The sequence below is a fragment of the Hyaena hyaena genome, unplaced genomic scaffold (genome assembly GCF_003009895.1).
Source record: "Hyaena hyaena isolate Hyena2069 unplaced genomic scaffold, ASM300989v1 scaffold_1768, whole genome shotgun sequence".
Taxonomy (NCBI): Eukaryota; Metazoa; Chordata; class Mammalia; order Carnivora; family Hyaenidae; genus Hyaena; species Hyaena hyaena.
The window spans coordinates 133,438-161,060 of NW_024082396.1; the positions used below are offsets into that span (position 1 = coordinate 133,438).

Below are 27,623 nucleotides of genomic sequence, written 5' to 3' on the forward strand. Positions count from 1 at the left end.
GCTTTGTGGGGTGATGAAATTGTTCTGGAGTTAGTACTGACAGGTTTTACAAAATTATGAATACATACAAAGTGACTTAATTGTGTACAATTAAGGTGTCAGTTTTATGGCGTGTGAATTATACATAAATAAAATGAACAAATATCCATTATATTTACATTGAATTCAGGAAAACATTCTGACTGATCCTAGCCTGCAAGACCTTGGAGATATGGAGTCCAGTCTCTACTACAATAGAAGTGATGTTGACAGCAAATGTAACACCTGGAATAGAATGTATTTTAGATACTTTTCAGGTGAAATGAGCATATTTTAACTAAAATTATAGGGGCGCCTGGGTGGCTTAGTCGGTTAAGCGTCCGACTTTCGCTTAGGTCATGATCTCGCGGTTCGTGGGTTCGAGCCCCGCATCGGGCTCTGTGCTGACTGCCAGCTCAGAGCCTGGAGCCTGTTTCAGAGTCTGTGACTCCCTCTCTCTGACTCTCCCCTGCTCACGCTGCCTCTCTCTCTCTCCTAGAAATAAATAAAACATTAAAAAAATAAATAAAATAAATAAAATTATAGTGTGACTTTCAGGGAAGCACTAGGTCTCCTGCCTCCACATTATAAGATGTCAGTTCATCATCATGTACCATTGTAATTGTTACCTTGAATTAACAGGCACAAAGGACACTCTTTCTTTACATTCATAAAGCACTTTGTACCTCTTAATTTTACGTTGTAAAAGTTTCAGAACCCCTTTGCCATACATCCTCCAAATTTTTTACTGAGTAAAGGGATGAAATGTAAATTAAATATATAAATTGATTTAAAACACACGGAGGGAAAAGTTGTAGGGAAAAAACTTACAAGAAAATCAAAATGAGAGGTGCCTGGGTGGCTCAGTTGGTTAAGTGTCCGACTTTGGCTCAGGTCACGATCTCACAGGTTGTGTGTTCAAGTCCCACATCAGGCTCTGTGCTGACAGTTCAGATCCTGGAGCCTGCTTCAGATTCTGTCTCCTTCTCTCTCCATCCCTTCTCTGCTCACACTCCCTTTCTCTCTCTCTCTCAAAAACATATAAACATTAAAAAAAAAAATTTAGGGGCACCTGGGTGGCTCAGTTGGTTGACTGTCTGACTTTAGCTCAGGTCATGATCTCACGGTTTGTGGGTTTAGGCCCCACATCAGACTCTGTGCTGACAGCTTGCTCAGAGCCTGGAGCTTGCTTTGGATTCTGTGTCTCCTTCCCTCTCTGCCCCTTCCCTATTCATGCTCTCTCTCTCAATAATAAATAAATGTAAAAAAAATTTTTTTAATAAAAAAAATAAATCTCTAGCAAAGTTGAAAAAGAACCATGAACCATAGAGCTTGTTACCATAATCCCAAATTGGGATTTTGATAGCCTTTGAAAAATTCCTTTCCTACTAAAATCCTTAAATCATATCTATTGTCTGATAAAACTTCCTACACATTTTCATGAAATTACCATAAAAATGTCACAGGCAATATATCTAAACAATATTTCACACTTTCAAAAACATATTGTATAAATAATCCTACATGTGAGCAAGAAAGGACATGCAGTTATTAGCACAAGGAAAATTGTCAGCTTTCCCAACCAAGAAGTGAGAAACTTTGAGTAAACATTCAGTGTTGAATTTATTTTTTGTTTGTTCATTTAACTTGAGAGAGAGAGGGAGGGAGGGGCAGAGAAAGGAAGAGACAGAATCCCAGGCAGGCTCTACACTGTTAGCACAGATCTGATGTGGGGCTCGAACTCAGAAACTGACCATGACCTGAGCCAAGATCAAGAGTCCAACACTTAATCGACTGAGCCACCCAGGTGCCCCATTCTGACTTCATTTTTCATTATTTGACTATTAACAGCTTCAAATCACCCATCCGTCCTACCATTCTACCAATTAGGTAAGCTGATTAGATAGCCTATGTACTCTTTCTATGGCACTGGTGGAAAGTTTAAGCCACATTCAGTACCCTCTCCTCAGTTCCGCTATAAAAGCCTCATACCAACAAATCTGGATAAGACAGTCCTTAACACATTAATCTTGATGACTTAGATCGTAGTTTTACATCCACTATATGCCACCCACGCTGTCATTCAAATTTATATTGTATTGTATTATAAATTCACTGTTCTTGTTCTTGCAGGAAACTCTGGACACGGATGAATGTCACCTAATGAAGTTTGCCCTTTTATCTTATTCAACCCTTCCAAGAGATTTTCATGGTGAAATGAAAGGATTGCAATGAAGGTATAACATGAACAGATTTCAAAGCTCAGGATGAAAATCATCAACAGTAACTTGGCTTTTTCATAGATAGCCTTGTAACTTAGTCACTATAGGTATTACTATTTTGATTTTTAACTAATCACTATTAACATTTAGAATTTAATTGAATAATCTTTCAGAAGAACTTAGAGATTGTTTTCTCTACTATGAATTATCTGATGTATAGCCGATTGTGAGAAATTTTTAAACAATTTATCAATCACATCATTCCATTTTTAAGGTTTTTCTACAATATCAATTCTTTGATGAATCTTGAGGTCAGACCATTGTCTAAAGGACTTGCCATCTTTAATACATTTGTATGTTTTAAACCTTAGTTTACAGTTGAAGAAACCTTAGTAAACAGTTGAATATCTGATAGAAGTTTAACATATTCATTATATTTATGTGGTTTCTCTAGTACAAGACATTACATATGCTTGATCTTTGGATAAAAGCCTTGCCATGTCCATTACATTTTTGTGGTTTCTTTCAAAGATGCATATTCTGGTGTCTAATTAAATGGGAACCCTGCAAATATATGCCTTTAATATGGTTTCTATTCAGTATGGATTCTTTGATATTAAGTCATGAACACACATTAAAGGTTTTACCATACACATTACATTTGTGAGGTTTCTCTTCACTACAAATTTCTCTGATGATCCCCACTGCTAGATCTTTGGATAATAGCATTTCTACATATGTTGGATTTACAATGTTTCTATTCAGTATGCATCTTCTGATGTCTAGTAAGGTTTGCAAATTGGGTAAAGGCCTTGCCACATTCATTACATTTGTAAGGCTTCTCTCCAGTATGGATTCTTTGATGTCGGACAAGACTTGAACACACGTTAAAGGCTTTGTCACACTCATTACATTTGTAAGGCTTCTCTCCAGTATGAATTATCTGATGTATGACAAGGTTAGAAGACTGGTTAAAGGCTTTGTCACATTCTTTACATTTGTAAGGCTTTTCCCCACTATGGATTCTCTCATGTTGCGTAAGGCTTGAACGCTCCATAAAGGCTTTGCCACACTCATTACATTTGTAAGGCTTCTCTCCTGTATGAACTCTCTGATGAATTATAAGATTTGAATATTGACTACAGACCTTGCCACACACATCACATTTATATGGTTTCTCTCCGGTATGGATCCTCTGGTGTCTAATGAGATGTGAGATGCGGTTAAAGGATTTGTCACACTCATTACATTTGTAAGGTCTCTGCCCAGAATGAATTCTCTGATGATTGGTGAGATTTGAGCTTCCTCTAAAAGTCTTTCCACACTCATTACATTTATAAGGTTTCTCTCCAGAATGGATTCGTTTATGTCGAGTAAGGCTTGAATACTCAGAAAAGGCCTTGCCACACTCATTACATTTGTAAGGTTTCTCTCCCGTATGAATTTTCTGATGCCGTGCAAGATTTGAATTTTGACTACAGCCCTTGCCACATATATTACACTTGTATGGTTTCTCTCTGGTATGGATTCTCTGATGTCTAGTAAGTTTTGCAAATTGGGTAAAGGCTTTGTCACATTCTTCACATTTGTAAGGCTTTTCCCCACTATGGATTCTCTCATGTTGGGTAAGGCTTGAACGCTCCATAAAGGCTTTGCCACACTCATTACATTTGTAAGGCTTCTCTCCTGTATGAACTCTCTGATGAATTACAAGATTTGAATACTGACTACAGACCTTGCCACACACATCACATTTATATGGTTTCTCTCCGGTATGGATCCTCTGGTGTCTAATGAGATGTGAGATGCGGTTAAAGGATTTGTCACACTCATTACATTTGTAAGGTCTCTGCCCAGAATGAATTCTCTGATGATTGGTGAGATTTGAGCTTCCTCTAAAAGTCTTTCCACATTCATTACATTTATAAGGTTTCTCTCCAGAATGGATTCGTTTATGTCGAGTAAGGCTTGAATACTCAGAAAAGGCCTTGCCACACTCATTACATTTGTAAGGTTTCTCTCCCGTATGAATTTTCTGATGCCGTGCAAGATTTGAATTTTGACTACAGCCCTTGCCACATATATTACACTTGTATGGTTTCTCTCTGGTATGGATTCTCTGATGTCTAGTAAGTTTTGCAAATTGGGTAAAGGCTTTGCCACACTCATTACATTTGTAAGGCTTCTCTCCTGTGTGAACTCTCTGATGAATTATAAGATTTGAATGTTGACTACAGACCTTGCCACACACATCACATTTATATGGTTTCTCTCCGGTATGGATCCTCTGGTGTCTAGTGAGGTGTGAGATGCGGTTAAAGGATTTGTCACACTCATTACATTTGTAAGGTTTCTGCCCAGAATGAATTCTCTGATGATTGGTGAGGTTTGAGCTTCCTCTAAAAGTCTTCCCACAATAATTACATTTGTAAGGCTCTGCATTACTATGTGTTTTTTGATATGTAAGTAATGGATGATGAATAAAAAGTTTCCCGGATTTACTACAAATGCTAATGTTGATGCCAGAAGGAATTCTTTCAAGTGGTGAAGCAGAACTACTGTTGATCAACCTCTCAACTTGATAACGTGCATAAATTTTCTCTTTAGTTTGAAACTTCTGAAGGTCAGTCATATGTGACTGAAATCTTAATCCAATTCCATTTTCAAAACATTTTATATATTTGTTTCCTGTACACATTATGTTATTTTTTAGTTTTAACAAATATCTTTTATATGACTTCTCATATTTGTAAGATTGATAAGTACTTTTTCTTACAGAAACATCCTGCTTTAGAGGGAAAATATTCCAGGATCTGTTATGCTGTTGATCTCCTCTACCAGTGAAATTATGGTTATGGGCTGCAGTTACTCCTTTGTAATTTGTTTCATTATATCCATACTGACTCTCAAACTCATGCATATTTTGCTGGACCTCTCTGAAACCGAAATCTTTGATGTCATTTTTTTTGTGTCTTTCCAACATCAATGTTTGGAATAATTCTTCTTTGTTAATATCCTCTTTTGCTGATAATTCCTTAATCACACTTCTAACAGAAGTATCTGAAAGATATAAAGAACCATAGGTTTCCTATTAACTAGAGTTGTAAAAGGAATATTTTACCTTGAAAACATAATATTAGGCCAAAACTAATTCTTAAATAGTTATAAAACTTCTCAACCAATGTATGCAACTATTTAGGAATACAAGGGGAATCAGATTCCTCAATTAAGAAGGAGTGATTACACATAGATAAAATTATTTTCAGGAAAGCCTACTTCCAACACCCTATGATCAAAACACTCAGAGTACTTACATAGGCCCTGAAACAAGTAGTATCTTTCTGTTGCCACCTCAAAGTCCTCACCATTTGGCAGTAGACATTTGGGTGTCTCATATTTGAAAAAAAAGCAGTATTATATTAATGCATATACACTGTAAAGGTACCTAACTATTTAGGTACAACAATAAAGGGTAAAGCAAAGGATTCAATAATATAATGATAAATAATATCTTATTTTTTATGCTTATTTATTTTTGAAAGAGAGAAAACACAAGCAGGTGAGGGGTAGAGAGACAGGGAGACACAGAATCCAAAGCAGGTTCCAGGCTCTGAGCTGTCAGTACAGAGCCCTACGCCGGGCTCGAACTCACAAACCACAAGATCACAACCTGAGCTGAAGTTGGACACTTAACTGACTGAGCCACCCAGGTGCCCCAATGATAAACAGTATTTTAACAAACTTCTCTAATAAATAAATGGCAATTCACAATTATAAAATTAAAATAGCAATAAATACATTGCCACATTCATTACATTTGTAATGTTTCTCTCTCCCCATGCAAGACTTGAATTTTGACTACAGTCCTTGCCACGTATATTACACTTATATGGTTTCTCTCTGGTATGGATTCTATGATGTCTAGTAAGTTTTGCAAATTGGGTAAAGGCTTTGCCACAGTCATTACATTTGGCTTCTCTCCTGTATGAATTCTCTGATGAATTATAAGATCAGAATGTTGACTACAGACCTTGCCACACACATTACATTTATATGGTAAACTCGATAAAAAAAAAATTCTAAGAATAACAAAATATTGTTCTGAATTTCTATAATAAAACTATCTATATTTGTGCAGACATTAACCACTGGTGCATGACAGTCATAATATATAATACATATTGTAAATTATCTGTAATTTCTGTAAATCATAATAAAAATGAATCTAACATTTTAGAATCTGTATTATCTGTAAATTATCTGTAAATCATAATAAAAATGAATCTAACATTTTAGAAACCCACAATAAATCTAGGAGATAAATAATAAGCAAATGCAATTAGAAACCATTTTAATCTGTGGCATTCTAAAGACCTCTCTCTTCCATCAGAACAAAGAAAAGGCCTCCTATTCCAGAAAGACTACATAATATGAGAATTGCAGTGAGATGTTCTACCACTGAGCTATACCCCCACCATAATAGGAGAATTGAAACATAGATTAAGAACCCCTGACTTTTTAAATAGTTGGTTCACGTATATACATATTTTAAGACAAAGAATTTGGGAAGGTGATCAGAAATCAGAATTATGATTTCATACTTGCAGTTAACTAACAACCAATACAGCTGTTTCCTAACTAAGAAGCAACCGTTAATTATGCAATTCTGCAGTCATGAAAAACATGTACTAGAGTATGTGCCTTGAAAATTCACTAAGGCAGAGACAACACTGAGACAAAACAAATTACAAAATAAATACAAACAATATACTGTAGGCAAAGGTCAATCACATAAGAAAAGATTAAAGAATATTAGTAAACAAAGGTAAATTTTCATTCCTTGCTATATGCTATACAAAAATCAAAATCTTCTAACAGAATTAACATATTTAATATTCTTGAGGTAAATCATCACACTACTTCAGGTAAAAACAATGGGCCCATGGTGTTTATGTATCCAGTACTAATTCTCATAGAAAGTAAATGTGAAAGCAAAAACTTGAACCTGGGCCTGAAAGCTCAGAGCACATGTTCTTGAGCATTAGACACCACTGCCCACTCCAGGAAGTGAGCACAGAGCACAGGGCATAATAAATCCCACCAACCTGCAGAGAAATGCTTCAAGAAAACTACAGGAATTGAGTTGTGTTACTAATATGGTTACTGACTCATCCCTCCTGGATAACAGCATCTGAGTCATCACTCCTTAAATGTGTTGATTTACAGAGTGACCAGGTGTCGTGCTATCCTGAGCAAGCTGGCCTCTGGAAGAATAAGGATCTTTATACAATGTGGGAGATCTTTATACAATAGGGTTCTCTGAGGAGACTTGGGTGTCCAGGGGCTCAACAATAATATGCTAAGGAAGGAACAGTATGCCCCATCCAAATCAATGAACGATCTAAGGAAAGGTACAAGAACAGACTTATGCTTGCGAATTTATGTGAATACAATTGTGCTGGGACAGTACAAACCTTTATCTTAGAAAATTACATGAACTGATTTAGCAAGTGGCACAATATTGACCTAATCTTTGGGAAATGTACTATGAGTGTGGGGCAGGGTTGGGGCAGGGAAGAATGGAAGAGATTAGAAAGGCAGTCATCTGATACAGTGGGAGGAATATAGGTTTACCTTCTATTCTAATATTTGCCTTAAAATTTATCAAATTGAATATCCTTGGCTTTCTGTTTATAAGCATATACTCAAAAGAATTCTACATACATATTACATCAGGCATGTACGATAATGTTCTTAACAGGTATCAAAAGCAAAATTTGTAGGGCGCCTGGGTGGCTCAGTCAGTTGAGCATCTGACTCTTGGTTTAGCATCAGGTCATGATCTCACAGTTCATGGAAATGAGCCCTGTGTGGGACTTTGCACTGACAACATGGAGCCTGCTTGGGATTCTCTCTCCCCATCTCTCTCTGCCCCTCCCTCATGCTCGATCTCTCTCAAAATAAATAAATAAACATTATAAAAATAAAAGCTAAATTCTGGACATGGCCATCAAGGGGAGAATGGATGAATTCACTCCAAGTACACAAGCAGATGCAAAGAAAGTCTGTCAAGAATTCAGCAATGGAGGGTGACGTGTGCAAGATGATGAATCCCTGGTAGGGAAGACAAAGAGTTTGTAGGGAGGAAACAAACTTAGCAACAGGTTTTTGTGAAGGTCTGAAGTTACAGGAGATATGGGTAGATTAGCTAAAAAAAAATAGATAGATAGATAGATATAGATAGCATACCAACCAAATTATTAATTACATATTTTGCAAACAGAAATTTACTAGGTTTGGCATGCTAGACTTTTTGAGGCTAAGTGTCCTTGTTTGTTATATAAAAATAAGAATGCTTCTTTTGCAGCCTCCTCTAATTATCTGAAATCATACATTTGGATCTCTTCATACAACTGTTGGCATAAAGAGACATCAGGTAACGGACGCTCTTATTATATGTATTGGTGGATATTTGGTTATTATGAATCAGTGGAAATTATGTGTACTTAGCCAAAATTAATAAATTCTGATTTCATTAATAATCATCACAACCTAGGCAACCTCAAGAGGAAAATAACTTAGTGACTCACAGTGGGGAATGGATTCTACTGAAGGGCAATGTTAGTAACAGGTGACTGCTTTTGGAAGTGCCACACAGGAGGTAGATGTGCAGAGAGGTGGTCAGCAATGTAAGCAGTTGACAGGAGCCAGAGGACAGTAGAGTGCTGAAATGTGAGTCAACAAGGACCAGGCAAACTTTTTACGGAATCCCTTTTTACGGAATCCATTTTAAAAGATGAAGATCAAAACAGCCTTAAAGTGTTAAGCAAAAAATGTAATTTCCGGAACATGAAAAATTTGGTGGAAAATCCCAGGAGTTATATAAGCAACAGTGGTGAGGATGTACCTGGAGTGGAAGAGATTGGCTAAATTCCCAATAAGATACAATGAGACATTCAAATATTAGTTTAGTATACCAAGATATACATGATAAATCTAGACAGGAAAATTTATTATTAGAATAAAGCACTTGGGGGTGCCTGGGTGGCTCAGTTGGTTAGGAGACCGACTTCGGCTCAGGTCGTGAGCTCATGGTTCATGGGTTTGAGCCCTTCATTGGGCTCTGTGCTGACAGATCAGAGCCTGGAGCCTACTTCAGATTCCGTGTCTCCCTCTCTCTCTCTGCCCCTCCCCACTGGTACTCTGTCTCTCAAAAATAGATAAACATTTAAAAAACTAAAAAAGAAAAAAGCAACAAGCATTTGTAAAAAGTCAGTAAAATTCAAATAAAATTCAAGAAGTTGTATTTATCTATGTATGTACGTATGTATGTATTTTGAGAGAGCATGAACACGAATGGGGTAGGTGCAGAGAGAGGGAGAGAGAGAATCCCAAGCAGGCTCCATGCCTGGTGTGAAGCCTGATGTGGGGCTCAATCTCACGACTATTAAATCAATCATGACTTGAGCCGAAATCAAGAGTCTGATGCTTAACCAACTGAGCCACCTAGGTGCCCCCAAGGAGTTGTATTTAGAAAACTTAAATATACTATAAAAAAGCAATGTATCCTGTATAACAAATTGTAGCAAATCAATTTAATGGTTTCTGGGATGAACACAATAGACTGATACAAAAATATTTTCACAAGATATCCAATAGTCCCACTTTTTAAAATCCCATCAATTTGAGAAAAGGGTACTTTATTAATAGGTAAACCACGTGAAAGAGAAATAAGGGGACTAGGATAATTTTTTCACAAAATTAGGAGTTTGAATAGGTTTTGAGGAAACTGCGGCTGACCATAACTCTCAGACACTGAGAAGCAAAGCAAATCTTGTAAAACACATTTAAAAATATTCATTACTTGATCCAGCAGCCCACAAATCACAGATATAAAACAAAATTCTGAGTGTCATCAAAAATACATAATCAATGATTAAATTTTTGAAGTTCAGTTTTTTTCAATATTTATGAGAGAGAGAGCATGAGTGCGTGAGGGGGCAGAGAGAGAGGGAGACAGAATCTGAAGCAGGCTCCAGGCTCTGAGCTGTCAGTACAGAGCCCGATGTGAGGCTTGAACTCACAAACTACAAGATCACGACCTGAGCCAAAGTTAGACATTCAGCCGACTGAGCCACCCAGGTGCCCCTAAAGTTCATTTTTAATATGTACATAAAAATGTATATAATGAAAACTACTGTGGTTTAAGCATAATAAATTTGAATTTAAAATGGAGGCATAATATTGTACACCTAAAACTAATATAACATTGTACGTTTGATAGGGAAAATCTGTTGTAAGATGGCCGACAGGATTGATAAGAAAACACCTGTCCCTGATCAAAGACTCCCCCTTCCGGGTTCTTCTTCCCTCCCTGCTTGTCGCAGCATTAATGAGGAATGTGGAAGTAACAGGTTATAAATTATTCCCTCTGCTGATGCTCTGGGCTCAGCCCTTGGAGAATGATCTCCTCTGAGCCCACCAGTGTAAAATAAACCTCCTGCCTTCCAAGATCTCCGAGTGCTGCTTGGTTCTTTTGTTGGGTAATCCAGACCAGGTTCTGTAACATGTTAACTACACGAGAATTTTTTAAAAATGGAAACATCATTTAACTTCAGAAGTTCCCTCAAGATGTATCACAATCAGGGACGCCTAGATGGCTCAGTCAGTTAAGTGTCTGACTCTTGATTATGCCTTAGGTCATGATTTCATAGTTTCATGAGTCTGAGTCCCATGTTGGGCTCTGTGCTTACCTGGCAGAAGTTGCTTGAGATTCTCTCTCTTTCTCTCTCTCTGCCTCTCCCCTGCTCATGCTCTTTCTCTCTCAAAATAAATAAACTTAAAAAAAATCATATTTGTTTAAAGGAGAGTGAACAATGGTGCATGCAGGGGGGGAAACAATTTGACATGAACCACAGTTTGGCCAAGTTGTGACAATGTTTTCCTTAGGAAAAGTTCCTACACCTTTGATTGCTGGCTCAAGGGAATGATCATTAGATATGTGATCATCACCACACTGCCTTTGAGAGATACGGTGACACCCTACCAACAGCAGAAAGATACCTATTATCACTGATCAGTCGGGTTACCCTGACACTTTCCATGTCAGCATCCCTAGGACTTGCTGACCAATCCACCCGGTGGCATAAATGGGCACTTCTGTAAGTAGCAGGACAGCACTGTGGTATGTTAATCAAAGCGTTCTTCAAAAATTTTGTTACCCACTAAGCCCCCTCCATGGGTAAGTCCACCAGAAGTTGCCCATCATCGAAAAGTGGGTTATCACAGCAGATAAAGAAGCTATTTCAGACCCTAGGAAAGCAAGTTTCACAAGCAAGTTTAGCAAGTTTCACAAAACTGCAGAGACTCAGGAAAATACAAAATCTGGAAGAGCCCAGTTCCATCTGCATCCCTAGCCTAGGCAGAGCGCTGGAAGGACAAGGCAAGATAACAGAAGTAAAGGAATGGAGTTAGATCTCACAGGGCCTTTGAGAAGACTCAGGTATGCTCCCCATGTGGGGCTGGGTTTCAAAGAGACGCTCTCTCTGTCCACTGTCTTTACTGTACTGCTGACTAACAATCTCAGAAGACCCACACCAACCCCAGTGCCTGATTATACTCTTGATGTGTGGCCACAGCAGGTCAGACAAAATGGCTATGAGGACTTGAGACGGTCCCATGAAGCCTTGGGACGCCAAATGCAATGGGGGAGCAGCCAGTGTTTTGCTATCTTGTAAAAAGGTCTCCCAAACACAGGAACTGAGGACGAAACCTGGACAGGCCCTGGAGCCGGGGCTACAGAGGAACCGATGCATCGGATGCAATCAAGTACAGGAAGAGAGACCACTGGGAAAGAGGGCCCTGTGACACAGCCCTCCTCAACCCTCTCAAGGCCAAGGGACCAAAACGGTCACAGCCACCAGATAATAGAGTGTTGTAGGTCATGATAAAGACTCCGCCTTTGTCTCTGCATCAGCTGGAACACCGTCAGGGGTTTGGAGGATACTCCAACCGCATGACAGAGTAATGGGGAAGATTTCCTTCAGGTGCTCACAAGTGTTTTTCTTTTCCTACAAACCTCTCCTCTTTGGGGAGGGTTTCTCAGACAATATTTGACAAAGCAGCTTCGTCTCTGACCGTCTCAGCTGTTACCAGTGTTCACATTTGACACAGTGTCAAATGTGTCAAAATGTGGAAATAATATTCAGGCCAGAGAGATTCCTGCTTAAAAGAAAGGAAAGTTATGTGCCGGGGCAGGGGGAGGAGTTCAGAATATAATCCCAGCCCTTATTTCATCTGAGGCAGGAAGACATTACAGATGGGTCTACACTGATTTCATCCACTAACTGCCTCCTTCTGCTTATATTATATATATATATATATATATATATATATACACACACACACATCTAGCTCTCTTCTGAGAACTACGGAATCAAAAGCATGGGAGTAAAACCAGGGAACGCAATATTTTCAAATTTTGCTACAAGGTCTTGTGATTACTCAAGTGGTGGAAGCAATGCTAATCTAGTGAGAAGTGGGCAGATCATCTGAAGAAAGGTGGAGATGAATGTCCAGATAAACGTTCACCTCATAAAGTTTTCATTTCAGAGTCAATACAGCTCTGATCACAGCTAAGCAGAGCAGAGGCTCCCAAGAAACTCACTAGGGCAGATCCCAACATCTGGACGGATACTATCCTCACCCAGGGAGACCAGGTTCCTGTAGTTCTCCAGCATCACGTCCCTGTACAAGGCCCTCTGAGCAGGGTCCAGGCACTCCCACTCCTCCTGAGAGAATTCTACAGCCACATCCCTGAAGGTCAACAGCACCTGCAATGAAAAAGACCATGGGGAGGGTTCTTATCTTCACACAAATCATAAGAGAGAGATGTAAGGACTGATTTGGCTGTAGTGAGTATTTTGACACATCAGTAGAAGACAATTTTGAGCAAGTCATATAGCCCTAATTTTGTGTTATTATACTTCTCAAAGAGAGGACATAAATCCACAAAATCACTGTGCATTCTGCAATTTTGTGAACTAAATACACAAACTAAAAAATTCGTCACAAGGAGGACTATACATAAGGGCTAGATAGTAAGTACATTTTACACACCAATGACTTCTCTGATGAGCTATGCCACGAGTAGTGTCTTTACAGATTACAAAATTCAGAAACTTTTAAGAAAGTTTGCAATCCAAGAATGTGATGATGATTAGAACAACAGAGACAAAAAGTTTTTGAACATTTACAATATGCTAAACATTACTCAAATAGGCAGTATTTGGTGCAATAACATTAGAGAAATATCTGTTCCCGTCGTATAGAGGAGACAACTGCCACAGAGACTCTAAGAAACTTGCCTTGGGCCAAACAGCTAAGAAATGGCAGAGCCGGCACTGACATCAGGTGCTAGGAATTTAGAAGTGAACCTACGGAATCCACAGTTAAGTAACAGAAGCAGTATTAAAATTATAGTGAGGGGTGCTTAGGTGGCTCATCTGTTAAGCGTCCAACTTCAGTTCAGGACACGATCTCACAGTTCGTGGGCTGGAGCCCCACATTGGGCTCTGACAGCGTAGAGCCTGCTTCAGATATTCTGTCTCCCTGTCTCTGCCCATCATCTGCCCACATGTACTCTCTCTCTCTCAAAAATAAACATTTTTAAGAAAGTACATTGCTAGCGGGTTTTCTAAGTGAGAAAGCATGAAAAAACAAAGCTAAAAACATGGACCACCTTGGGGCGCCTGGGTGGCTCAGTCAGTTAAGTGTCTGACTTCAGCTCAGGTTATGATCTCACGGTTCATGGGTTCAAGCCCCGTGTCGGGCTCTGTGCTGACAGCTAGCTCAGAGCCTGGAGCCTGCTTCAGATTCTGTGTCTCCCTCTTCCCTGCTCACACTGTATCACTCTCTCTCTCAGAAATAAAAAAATTAAATTAAAAAAATATTAAAAAAAACATAGACCACCATATAATGTCATTATATATGCACACACATAGTACATTACTATTCTTACCACTATTCATTCACTAAGGAGTTAGTGTAGAAAAAATTTTAAGGCCATGAAAAGTATGTAAGAACAATTTTCAAAGGCTAAAATAAATATGAAAGTTATTTATGGGAGCTCCTGACTGGCTCAGTCAGGTAAGTGTCTGACTCTTGATTTCAGCTCAGGTCATGATACCACAGTTTCATGGGTTCAAGCCCCATGTCAGGCCTCTGCACTGGCAACTCAAAACCTGCTTGGGATTCCCTCTCTTTGCCCCTCCTTGTTCATGCTCTCTCTCAAAAATAAATAAATACACATTTTAAAAAAGTTATTTACATGACAATGTGTCTTTAATACACACCACAGGTTTCTTTTTTTCTTAACTTTTTTTTATTGTTTATTTATTTTTGAGAGAGAGAGAGACAGAGTGCGAACAGGGGAGGGGCAGAGAGAGATAGAAACACAATCCAAAGCAGGCTCCAGGCTCTGAGCTGTCGGCAAAGAGCCCAATGTGGGGCTTGAACTCACAAACCATGAGATCATGACCTGAACCAAAGTTGGACGCCTATCCGACTGAGACACCCAGGCACCCCTCACACCATAGGTTTCTGCTTGCATACATGCACACACACTTACACTTTCATTAAAAGCAGTCATCTCAGACAGATTTCGGGGATGAATTTTTTGAATCTATCATTTTTTTTTACTCATCTGTATTGCAGTATTTTTGGTAAAATGAACATTCAGAAATTGTACATTAAGTACAAGTAAAATTAATTTAATAAGGTTCTTGTCAACATTATTCTTATATTAACCTAGTTATTAAAAAATAGAAAACTTTCTTTTCCACTAAATATATATACGTAAATACCAAAATTTTGTCCATTTAAATGTCCATTTAAACATAAGCCAAGTGGAGTTTATTGAATAATAAAACAACGATTGAAGATTTTAAGATATTAACATTCTATATCAATTTATAGATTATGATAGAAAAATTTTTGAAAGCATTAGATTTTTGAAGATATTGGATAGTTAAAAGTCATGCTGAATAAAAAATTGGAAGTGTTATTAAGTAAGAAAATTCCAGTAAACATTGTGATTGTCAGTAAGCAGAAGCATATCCATTGAAATGGAAGCTAACATAAGGGATATTATGGCCTCTGCCATTCACCACTGCACACAGTGTTCATCAGGAACCATGTGGGATCCAGGCGTCTTCATTCAGAGAATGCTGTAATGAGTATCTCAAAGAAGAGATATCTCTATGTTTACTAGCATGAAAAACAACTCCAAGATCTGTGTCTGGAATAAAATATCACCATATAACATTCACTGAAGAATTTTAACTAAAATCAACTAATGCTGGTAAATGCATTTTTATAAGACTTGCACTTAATCTTGCGCAGAACTGACAAGTGATTAGAAAGTCGGTGAGTCATAATGGAGGGCATGGTGGGGAAGTAGAGGTTTTACTTCTTAGTCCAGAAGGTGAAACACAGTGGAGTTTTACCCCAAAACCAAGGTACAGAGCATGTGATGTTTAAAACAAATTGTTGTTCAGTAATAATTGGTGGTACCAGAATTTGCTTCCAGGCACTCTGATGACAAAGATCAAGTTTTCTGCTCCAATGGAATGGCTGAAACCTTTTTACCTAAAACACCTTGGGCACAAACGTCCGTGCATGAATAAGGGTTTCACGGGATGGATATGCTGTGAGTGGTTTTAAAGAACTTCTTGTTAAAACAAATTACACAATAAAACATCCTTTATCATTATGTTTCAGAACTTTCCATTCTAATCCAAATCATTACTCTCTTAGAGCCAGAAATAGGCCAATTCACGTGGTTGGTTTCAAACATCTCGTAAAATCAGGGACAACAGGTTTGCCCTCCTCAGTCTTCTTCTTCTTCCTTTTTTTCTTTTTAATTTAATTTAATTTAATTTAATTTAATTTAATTTTTTTTAAAACTTTTTAAAAATATTTTTATTTATTTCTAGGAGAGAGATAGAGAGAGAGCGTGAGCAGGGGAGGGTCAGAGAGAGAGGGAGACACAGACTCTGAAATAGGCTCCAGGCTCTGAGCTGGCAGTCAGCACAGAGCCCGACGCGGGGCTCGAACCCACGAACCGCGAGATCATGACCTGAGCGAAAGTCGGACGCTTAACCGACTAAGCCACCCAGGCGCCCCTTTTCTTTTTAATTTTAATGTTTGTTTTTGAGAGAGACAGAGTGTGAGTGGGGGAGGGGCAGAGAGAGAGAGGGAGACACAGACTCAGACGCGGACGCAAGACTCTGAGCAGTCAGCAGAGCCCGATGCGGGGCTCAAACCCACAGTGCGAGATCATGACCTGAGCCGAAGTCGGATGCTCTACCGACTGAGCCACCCGGGTGCCCCTCGGTCTTCTTTTCCAGCTGTTCCCACACATTCATACCGCACCCAAATGCGCAGTTCTTCATGCTGCTTTACGAGGAGCTGCAGCACATTCGTGTGCAACCCCCGAAACGATCCCCTTTGCCAACCTCACTGACACCAAAGGAACACTCCCACCTTCCGATCCAAACCTAAGTATGAAACCCTTCCCTCTAGCTGATGCCCCCCCAACAGGGCCTCTTCACAAGTTCCACGTCTCCGGGGCGCCAAGCTGGAGGGATGGAATCTAGGTGACGATGAGGGGCACCGAGGCAAGTTCTGTTCCAGCAAACGTTGTTAGGCAGGTCCCTTGAGAGAAGATTACCAATTTCAGTTAGAGAGACAGAGGAAACAACCAAGAACGTGACTGTTACCTGGGAACGAGTCATGTCGCCCTCCGCTTTCTTTCCTGCTCCTCGGGGCTTCCCTCTCGGTAAGCTCGGTCTTGAGAAGTGAGCCCTGAGTGCGGAAAAGAGGCTGTTTCATGCTTAGAAGGAACAAACCGCCTTCCTGTGACACAACCACACACGCAGGGAGGACCTCAACACGGGAAGAGACTGCTCTGCCGCCCGCGGAGGGGCTGGTGAGCAGAGCCGAGCAAGTGAGCTGGCTCTGCCCCTTTTCTGCAGAACTCCCCGGCCTGTGGAGAGGCCCGCGCGCTATGCTGCTGCTGCAGTGGGGCCTGGGCTGGACGGACGCTCCCCTCCAAGCCACACACCCTGCCCTGGGCCCCTCCCCTCCCCCAACCCCTTTCTAGATCGGGGACGGAGAACAGGCCAGGGAGCGCGCGAAGCCGCGGTCTCCACAGCACCGAGGGGCTGGAAGTGGAGCCGGACGCCCGAGCACCGGAGCGTCTCACGGCGACGCCGGGTCTCACCGTGAGCGGGAGGGCGAGGACGGTAGTTGTAACTGCCACAGAAACCCGGTGTGGAGGACAGGGGGCTGTGCTGCCTCGAAACACGGGTTTGATACTGGATATCCGAACTTCACTCACCTGAGCGTGTCTATCGTTCAGTCCGACTCACTTCCTGGTCTGAAGGAAACTGCGCGTGCGCGGGCTGGAGCGCCGTCTTGGGGGCGGGGCCTGGGCGGGGCCGCGTCTGGCGGAGAGCGGTTGGGACTGGGCAGGAGGCGCGCGGTGGGGGCGGGCCGGTGTGGGGGCGGAGCCTCGACGAGACTGGCCCGGCTCGGCTCCCGGCTGTGTATGGGTCTGCTGGTCCTTCTTTGGAGCAGAGCTGCCTCCTGCATGTTCTAAATTAATGTTTTTTCTTTTTGTAAAAAAATGTTCTATTTATTTCTAGGACAGAGAGAGAGACCGCGTGAGCAGGGGAGGGTCAGAGAGAGAGGGAGGCAGAGACTCTGAAACAGGCTCCAGGCTCCGAGCTGGCAGTCAGCACAGAGCCCGACGCGGGGCTCGAACCCACGAACCGCGAGATCATGACCTAAGCGAAAGTCGGACGCTTAACCGACTAAGCCACCCAGGCGCCCCTCTAAATTAATGTTTAAGGTAACAGAGTAGTTATAATGGCCGCTTATATTAGAAGCTGAGATGTTTTCCTCAAGTAGAGAATCACTAAATTGAAAAGCTCTTTGTGCCAGCTGGTGGAGATGTGCCTTGCGAGTGATGGACACTGGAATGACATCTCAGGAAAGAACTAAGAAGTATCATCGAGAGCTAGGACTTAACAACGAGTAAGAAGGATCTTCGTTTACATTTACTCTATTGCCACAGTTACTTGAATTTACCAGTTTGCTGTCACAACTTAGAAAAGATTCGGATTTGATATAGATCCTGAGTGTAATTATATGCTATATTGATGATATCATAAGAATATCAGAAACTGAAAAATAAGCTACGTGAAATTGATCTAAATGCATTAATGGCGCCAAAAGAGACTGGTTGTTAAATCCAGCAAAGATCTAGAGACTTGCCCAAATGGTGAAATTCTGGGTAGAAACCATCCATGACGTTCCACAGGTGACTAAAAATAAACTGGTATCCCTACCTACACCTAGAACGAAACAAGAAGCCAAGTGTTTTGCTGGTCTATTTGGATTTTGGAGAATGCATTTTCTACATCCAGGAATATTGCTTGCTCCTATCCATGAAACTATCCCAAAGAAGGCTATATTAAATTAAGACCTAACAAAGACATGCCATGTCTAGTTTGCAAAAGTAGTGTCTCTCAGTGTCTATGGATCCCTGTGATCCTTTAATAAACGATTTTGGAAGTGACTGCGACGCATAGTAATGAGGATTGTAAATAATGGTAAAAACCTTTGAGTGCCACCTAGTGGCGACCACTAAGATGTGGGACCAGAAAATTTTTGGATGCCAGGGTTAGCATACCATCTGAGTTACAGTTACTAGCTTGCTACTAGGTGTTAATTGAGATGTCCTTTGGGGCTAAAGAACATAAAATAATATTGAAACATGAAATTCTGATAATGTTTTGGACCATGTTGGAGAAACATTCTAATAAGGGATGAAGTGCCTATATTATAAGTGTTCCATAATAAAAAGGAAACCATTTTTACAGAGGTGTGCTGCAGGGGGGTGCAAGTATGCAGCCATAATATCCACAGCCGGTAGCCTCTTTTCTCTTAGGAACAATTTTAGCAACACCCAGCAACACCTGAGTTGCTGCCAGAACTTACTGCTGCTTGTTTTTGTGGATGGAAAGCTATTAAACTGAATAGGAGAAAACGATGGGCTTTTGATGACCAGTAGGCATCTTACAGTGGGTCTGATTCCCCTGGAAAACTGCCCCATCCTGAGCCTAGGAAGGCAATGGGAAACCCAATGACATACCTAAAATAATTTTATCTAGGTGTAACTACTATGCATTTAACTCTAGTTTGAGGGACTCAGCATTTTTGGATACAAAACATGTATCCGCCTCACATACACACACACATGTGGGTATTATTATTGTTGGTAGAGCTGCTATAAACATTGTGTGTCCCTTTGAAACAGCACAACTGTATCCCTTGGATAAATACCTAGTGCAATGATTGGCTCGTAGGGTAGATCTATTTTTAATTTTTTGAGGAAACTCCATACTGTTTTCCAGAGTGGCTACATCAGTGTGCATTCCCACCAGCAGTGCAAAAGAGATCCTCTTTCTCCACATACCATCTGTTGTTGCCTGAGTTGTTAATGTTAGCCATTCTGACAGGTGTGAGGTGGTAGCTCATTGTAGTAATGATTTGTATTTCCCTGATGATGATGATGATGTTGAGGATTGTTTCATGTGTCTGTTAGCCATCTGGATGTCTTCTTTGGAGAAGTGTCTGTTCATAGCTTCTGCCCATTTCTTCACTGGATTATTTGTTTTTGGGGTGTTGAGTTTGATAAGTTCTTTATAGATTTTGGATACTAACCTTTTATCTGAAATGTCATTTGCAAGTATCTTCTCCCATTCTATTGGTTGCCTTTTAGTTTTGCTGATTGTTTCCTTCACCGTGCAGAAGCTTTTTATCTTGATGAGTCCCAATAGTCCATTTTTGTTTTTGTGCCTCCAGACACATATTGAGTATGATGTTGCTACGGCCAAGGTCAAAGAAGTTTTGTCTGTTTTCTCCTCTAGGATTTTGATGGCTTCCTGTCTTGTGTTTAGATCTTTCATCCATTTTAAGTTTATTTTTGTGTGTGGTGTAAGAAAGTGATCCAGGTTCATTCTTCTACATGTGTCTGTCCAGTTTTCCCAACACAATTTGCTGAAGAGACTGTCTTTATCCCATTGGATATTCTTTCTTGCTTTGCCAAAGATTCGTTGGCCATATGTTTATGGGTCCGTTTCTAGGTTCTCTATTCCGTTCCACTGATCTGAGTGTTTTTCTGCCTGTATCATACTGTCTTGATCATTACAGCTTTGTAATACATCTTGAAGTCTGGGATAGTGATGCTTCCAGCTTTGGTTTTCTTTTTCAGGATTGCTTTGGCTATTCGGAGTATTTTGTGGCTCCATACAAATTTTAGGATTGTTTGTTCTAGCTCTGTGAAGAATGCTGGTGTTATTTTGATAGGGATTGCCCTGAATATGTAGATTGCTTTGAGTAGTATTGACATTTTAACAATATTCATTCTGCCAATCATGAGCATAGAATATTTTCCCTTTTTTTGTGTGTCTTCAATTCCTTTCATAAGCTTTCTATAGTTTTCAGTATATAGATTTTTCACCTCTTTGGGTAGGTTTACTCCTACGTATTTTATGGTTTTTGGTGCAATTATAAATAGGATTGATTCCTTGATTTCTCTTTCTGTTGCTTCATTATTGGTGTATAAAAATGCAACCGATTTCTGTGCATTGATTTTGTATCTTGTGACTTTGCTGAATTCATGGATCAGTTCTAACAGTTTTGGGGGGGAATCTTTTGGGTTTTCCATATATAGTATCATGTCATCTACAAAGAGTGAAAGCATGCCCTCCTTCTGGCTGATTTGGATGCCTTTTATTCCTTTGTGTTGTCTGATTCTGAGGCTAGGACTTCCAGTACTATGTTGAATAACAGTGGCAAGAGTGGACATCCATGTCATGTTCCTGACCTTAGAGGGAAAGCTCTGTTTTTCCCCATTGAGGAAAATATTAGTGGTGGGACTTTCATATATGGCTTTTATGATCTTGAGGTATGATCCTTCTATCCCTACTTTTTTGAGGATTTTTATCAAGAAAGCATGTTTACAAATGCTTTATCTGCATCTATTGAAAACATCATATGGTTCTTGTCCTTTCTTTTATTGATGTGATGTATCACATTGATTGTTTTGCAAATATTGAACTAGCCCTATATCCCAGGTATAAATTCCACTTGGTCGTCGTGAATAATTCTCTTAATGTATTGTTGGATCCAGTTGGCTATTATTTTGTTGAGGATTTTTCATTCATGTTCATCAGGGAAATTGGTCTGTAGTTCTCCTTTTTAGTGGGATCTTTCTCTGGATTGGAATCATAACCCCTTTTTCCCCATGATCTGTTCCCTTTTAACTCACTTATTTCCATCATATTTGTAACACTCATCCACCCAGCATACATCTCCAGTTTCCTGAACTTTCTGGCACACTTTGCTCATTGTGCTCTTGAATCCTGCCCTTCAACACTGTAACTTCAGCCTTCTTGTGTCTTTTAACCTCTTTCCTCTCTATCATTCCTTCCATGTCCTGTGCTGTCTGCACTGTTACTGCATACCCCTTCCCTTGCTCTCACTTTACCCCTCTCTCCCCAACTCCCCTTCCCATCCCTTCACATGCGCATGTGCATGGTCACTCCCTGATATCACTGCTTTGCAGCTATGTGCCTTGAACTGAAATGACAGTGCTCACAGCAGATTTGAAATGTTGTGCTTCCTTGTTGGGATGAGCACTAGGTGTTATATGGAAACCAACTTGACAATAAACTATTAAAAAAAAAAGAAATGTTGTGCTTCATAGATACCCTCTTTACAGGTTGGAGAGATGGAAAGAGTAACAAAGTTGAAAAGTGCCCTTTTTGGGAGCATCTAGTGGTGAGATGAAACTATTTTCCCATATATGAACATCTTATCCAGATACACACACACACACACACACACGATGATGATGTGAATGTGACTTTGTGTAGCTGTGTGTCATAGGGTGTACAAATGCAACTGTGTGTTCATATGTGTTGAACTGTGGAGGAGTCTGAGTTTATAAAGCAAAGTCTATGTAAGTGTGTACGTGGTTAAGTATGTGAGGATGTGTGACTGTATTTGTGTGGGTGTACATGCACATGTGTGTTTACATATTTATGTAAGGGTATAAATCAGAGTGTATGTGTGTGTGTGTGTGTGTGTGTGTGTGTGTGTGTGTGTGTGTGTACCACCATTATGGTATTAATCCATGACTCTAAAATTGGGGGTGCATTAAATACTGAATGTGGATCATAGTGGACATTTGTTTGTAGGAAAAAGCAATGGACTAATTAGAACTCATTGTTCATTAATTATGGAAGAAGACAAGTCTTCTTATGAAAATTGAGCAAAGAAATAAATAAGAGAAGGAGACTGGTAATCAGTGTTCTAGAATTGAGGAAGTGACATTGGCTTATCTCATAGTTGAAGGAATTGTAAGAATTATCTGTACAAATCATCTGATCCTGCCTGTAAAGCCATGCTTTATTAGTGAAGAGTTCATAAACTTCTGTCTTTCAATGGATTTTGTTCTATTTATAATTCATATCCCTATTGGAGGTTATAGGGAAGCATGAATATGGAGAGAGTTCATATTGCTATAAAATTTCCAAATCACCTAGACTTCCAAATCAATTGCCATTGGGTTGTGGGTTTCTAGTCCAGAGGTTTCCAGTGAAAATTGTCTTCATGTGTTTCCTTGACATCTGTCACTTTCAAAATCCTTCTCAGGTATGTCATCTGTTTCCACTGCTCTACCATTAATTAAATGATGGTGTAGCTTAGTGGTCTGAAGAGTAATACAGAACTCTCTTTGCAGGGGGGAGAAAAAAAACTTTTCTGGAGAGCAGAGAATCCAGTGAGACACATGAGCTTCCCCTGCCAGCTTCTCACATGTCAGAATTTCTTTCTCCTTCCATCTGATACCCTGTCTGTCTCCAGGGATAAAAGGAAGAGCCTCTTCCAAACTCTATAATGATCTCTTTGGAGATGATACCTACAAACTTGTAATTGCTTTTTTGGTAATTAGCAACTGAGGGGAAAAAGAATTTGTCACAAATATTCCTAGTTTGCCAAGCATGTTTTTTCCCTGCAGCTACAGGTGAAGAAATTGTTGCATTTCCACAGGGAGGTGATGTTACAAAACCAGACATATATCTAGTGGTCTGATCGCCTCCCTGTCCCATATGCTGGCTGTTGCAATTGTCACTCTGACCTCCATGCTGGTAGCCAGAGGAAGTCAGGTGAGTATTTTCTATTTTGGTCTAAGAGGTAGGGTCTGCAACCAAGGAATGGTATCAGGGGTCTGGGTAAGCGATCATCTTGGGAAAAAAAGATTCTTCTGTGTTTCAACCTGGTCCAGAGCCAAAGCCACATGGGAAGGAAGCATAACTCTCAGGCTTGAAGTGAACTAGTAAAGAGAGAAGGGGTTGTAGACCTTCACCATCTCTGATGGCTCCTGATGTGTTTACTGTAATCTTCACTGAAAGTGACTATTGGTATTTTAATCAAGTGATTTGGAAACCTGGTTTCCAGTGCTTAGGACTCAACTACCAGAATCAATCTGTTGTTCCTGCTATCTAGCAGGATTCATAGACTAAATTCTCAGGATATCCAGAGGTGCCTGTAACACTTCTGTGTTGTAATAATTAAAAAAAAAAAAAAAAGTGGGATGAAACCAAAGAAATCCTCTAACCTTGTGCAGAAAGGGTACTTCCAAATGGTAAATGCAAGAGTAGAAAGGCTTTCTACTTTCTACTCTTTGAGTATGTTAAGTGCTTAATAAAGACAGTGATTGTTTCCTATTAAGAAGCAGCAAGAAAAGTAATGGTAATAGAATAACAATTGGTTTCAGATAGTGGCTTTAGGCACAATGTATCTGTTGATGTACTCTCTGATTTAAAAGTAATCTCAAGGCCACCTGGGTGGCTCAGTTGTTTGAGTGTCTGACTCTTGATTTCCGATCAGGTCATGATCCCAGGGTTGTGGAATTGAGTGCAGTGAGCACCCTGCACTGAGCCTGCTTAAGATTCTCTTCCTATGCCCACCTCCCCTGCTTACACACTCTTTCTCTCAAATTAAAAAAAAAAAAAAGAGTTATCTAATATGAATCATAAACTCTATAGTTTCAACTTATAAAATACACATACATCACACCCTTGAGATTCTGTTTTGAAATGAGTATATTTTAATAGTTCACAAATCTTGCCTTACTGTTAGTACTTTTTACTTTAGTCATATTTTAATAAACACATTAGCTTCTGATTTGAAAATGCTAATATTTAGTTTCTACCTTACATGATTTTATCACATCTTTTGGTTCATGTCCCACAGTTCAGGAACTGACATCATGTTAAATGATTCCTGTGAAAGGTGTCATTTTGCTCCCTGCATAAAAGCACATTAGTATTTCTGTTGCCATCCCAGAATAGAGCCAATTGTACCTTCTTTAAAGATAATTTGTCATATCCACTGAAGAAATGGGCTAACAACATGAACAGACACTTCTCCAAAGAAGACATCCAGATGGCTAACAGACACATGAAACAATCCTCAACATCACTCATCAACAGGGAAATACAAATCAAAACCACAATAAGCTACTACCTCACACCTGGTTAAAATGGCTAAAATCAACAACTCAGGCAACAACAGATGGCTGGTGAGGAAGTAGAGAAATAGGCTCTCTTTCACACTGCTGGTGGGAATGCAAACTGGTGCAGCCACTCTGGAAAACAGTATGGAGGTTCCTCAAAAAATTAAAAATAGAACTACCCTACGAGCCAGTCATTGCACTAGGTATTTATCCAAGGGATACAGTTGTGCTGTTTCAAAGGGACATATGCACCCCAATGTTTGTAGCAACTCTACCAACAATAGCCAAAATATGGAAAGAGCCCAAATGTCCATCAATGGATGAATGGATAAAGAAGATGTGGTGCATATATACAATGGAGTATTACTTGGCAATAAAAAGAATGAAATCTTGCCATTTGCAACTACGTGGATGGAACTAGAGGGTATTATGCTAAGTGAAATTAGTCAGAAAGACAAAAAGCATATGACTTCACTCATAAGAGGACTTTAAGACACAGAACAGATGAACATAAGGGAAGGGAAGCAAAAAGAATATAAAAACAGGGAGGGAGACTCTTAAATATGGAGAACAAACAGGGTTCCTGGAGGGGTTGTGGGAGGGGGGAATGGGCTAAATGGGTAAGGTCATTAAGGAATCTACTCTTGAAATCATTGTTGCACTATATGCTAACTAACTTGGATGTAAATTTTAAGAAATTTAATTAAAAAGTTTATTAAAAAAAGATAACTTGTCATAATGCATTCCCTGACAGAATTATACTATAATTGATGTATCAATATTTTATTATGAAATCTATATCTATAATTTGTAACAGCCTATACACATAAATGGAATCTTGTCACAACAAAATGGTAAAACAAAGTAGAATCAATCTAAAATAAGAAGACAAGCTATGAAAATGAATAAATATTCATCTGTATTCTTCAGGAACACAGCTAAGTAGTTATGTTAGAATAGTTTAGTGGGTTTTTTTTTTTTTAATGTTTATTTTTGAGAGAGAAAGAGAGTCTGGGAGAGGGGTGGGTCAGAGAGAGGGGGACAGAGGATAAGAAGCAGGCTCGTGCTGACAGCAGTGACGACAGCGCAGAGCTGGAACTCCCAAACCTGGAGGTCCTAAACTCAGCTGAAGTCCGACACTCAACGAAATCAGCCACCCAGGTGCCCCAGAATAGCTTACTGTTTAAATGCACGGCCTTTGGGCACCTGGGTGGCTCAGTTGCTTAAGCATCGGACTTGGTTTCAGGTCATGATCTCATGGCTCATGAGTTTGAGCCCCGCGTCAGCTCTGTGCTGACAGCTTCAAGCCTGGAGCATATTTCAGATTCTGTGTCTCCCTCTCTTTCTACCTGTCCCTCGTTTGCACTCTCTTCCTTTTTCAAAAATAAATAAACATTCGGGGCGCCTGGGTGGCTTAGTCGGTTAAGAGTCCGACTTTCACTTAGGTCATGATCTCACGGTTCGTAGGTTCGAGCCCCGCGTCAGGGTCTGTGCTGACTGCCAGCTCAGAGCCTGGAGCCTATTTCAGAGTCTGTATCTCCCTCTCTCTCTGACCCTCCCCTGCTCACGCTGTCTCTCTCTCTCTCTCTCCTAGAAATAAATTAAAATATTTAAATAATAATAAATAAATAAACATTGAAAAAAATTTAATACACTTTTTACCAGCCACGCCAGGTCAAGTCCACCCTTTGCCCATAATATGGCTTACATTTAGATCATTAAACTTTATCTGTCCAAGCGCTCCTTATTTTTCCAATAGAAATAATGCTACTGCCTGTCTCATAGCGTTATGAAGAGCACAGAATTTATTACAGGTATGGCCTCATGGGAGTGACTTGTGTTTTGTGAAAACTCTTCAAAGCTGATGTATTCAGGGACACGTAGGTGGCTCACTCGGCTAAGCAACTGACTTCGGCTCAGGTCATGATCTCACAGTTCGTGGGTTCGAGCCCCATGTCAGGCTCTGTGCTCACAGCTCAGAGCCTGGAGCCTGCTTCAGATTCTGTATCTCCCTCTCTCTCTGACCCTCCCCTGCTCACGCTCTCTCTCTCTCTCTCTCAGAAATAAATAAAAACATTAAAAAATATATAAAAAAACAAAGGTGATGTATTCACCTCTTAAAAACATGTAATAAGAAACATTAAGTAAATATTTCTAAGTACAAACTAAGTTAAGTGGAGAACACTGAATTCCAGCCTACATGACATGTGCCTCATGTCTCCTGTTCCCATGCAGGAATCTGGCTCAGAAGAATTTCACTCCTTGGGATTTTACAGAATGGCCACCAGTGATTTGGCAATGGTAATGATCTTCTTATTACAAACTATAGTTGGACTTCTGGGGAATTTTTATCTTCTTTACCATTATCTCTTACTTTCTCTAACAGGATGGGGGTTCAGGTCCACAGATTTGATCCTCAAGCACCTGACTGTAGCCAACTCCTTAGTCATTCTCTCTAAAGGAATCCCCCAGGTAATGACAGCTTGGGGGCTGAAAGACTTCCTCAATGATACTGGATGTAAATTTGTTTTCTATGTTCACAGAGTGGGCAGAAATGTGTCCATTGGCTCCATCTGCCTCTTGAGCCTCTTCCAAATGATCATCATCAGTCCCAGGGATTCCTGGTGGGGAGGGCTAAAAGCGAAAGCTTCCAAGTACCTGGGCACCTCCAACCTCCTCTGTTGGATCCTGAACATTATGCATAATATTATTATTCCTGTGTATATAACAGC

At 40.0% G+C, this 27,623-nt stretch overlaps 1 protein-coding gene and 1 long non-coding RNA gene across 3 annotated transcripts; one reads left to right on the forward strand and one right to left on the reverse strand.

Annotated features, from left to right (window-relative positions):
• Window positions 1-1,785: 1,785 nt before the first annotated feature.
• On the reverse strand, window positions 1,786-17,681 carry LOC120226564 (zinc finger protein 665-like). Of its 2 annotated transcripts, none has more exons than XM_039224732.1 (4): window positions 17,641-17,681; window positions 17,021-17,105; window positions 12,946-13,072; window positions 1,786-5,300 (listed from the first exon to the last, which is right to left on the reverse strand). In XM_039224732.1, exons 2-4 carry the CDS (start codon window positions 17,033-17,035, stop codon window positions 2,998-3,000), a joined length of 2,445 nt encoding a protein of 814 aa, XP_039080663.1. In that variant the 5' UTR covers window positions 17,036-17,105; window positions 17,641-17,681; the 3' UTR covers window positions 1,786-2,997. The 2 variants fall into 2 exon arrangements, with proteins under 2 accessions (XP_039080663.1, XP_039080665.1); XM_039224734.1 differs by lacking the exon at window positions 17,641-17,681 and adding an exon at window positions 17,524-17,602.
• LOC120226566 lies at window positions 17,030-27,335 on the forward strand. Its single transcript, XR_005527054.1, has 3 exons — window positions 17,030-17,079; window positions 27,127-27,192; window positions 27,278-27,335. It is a non-coding gene; the product is annotated as an uncharacterized LOC120226566 (long non-coding RNA).
• Window positions 27,336-27,623: the final 288 nt, after the last annotated feature.

Excerpts from the sequence above, each read along its gene's own strand:
- LOC120226564 (XM_039224732.1), bottom strand. Across the intron at positions 5,301-12,945 it reads CAGGAACCTGGTCTCCCTGG|ATACTTCTGTTAGAAGTGTG; the intron begins GTGAGGATAGTA and ends TATATCTTTCAG.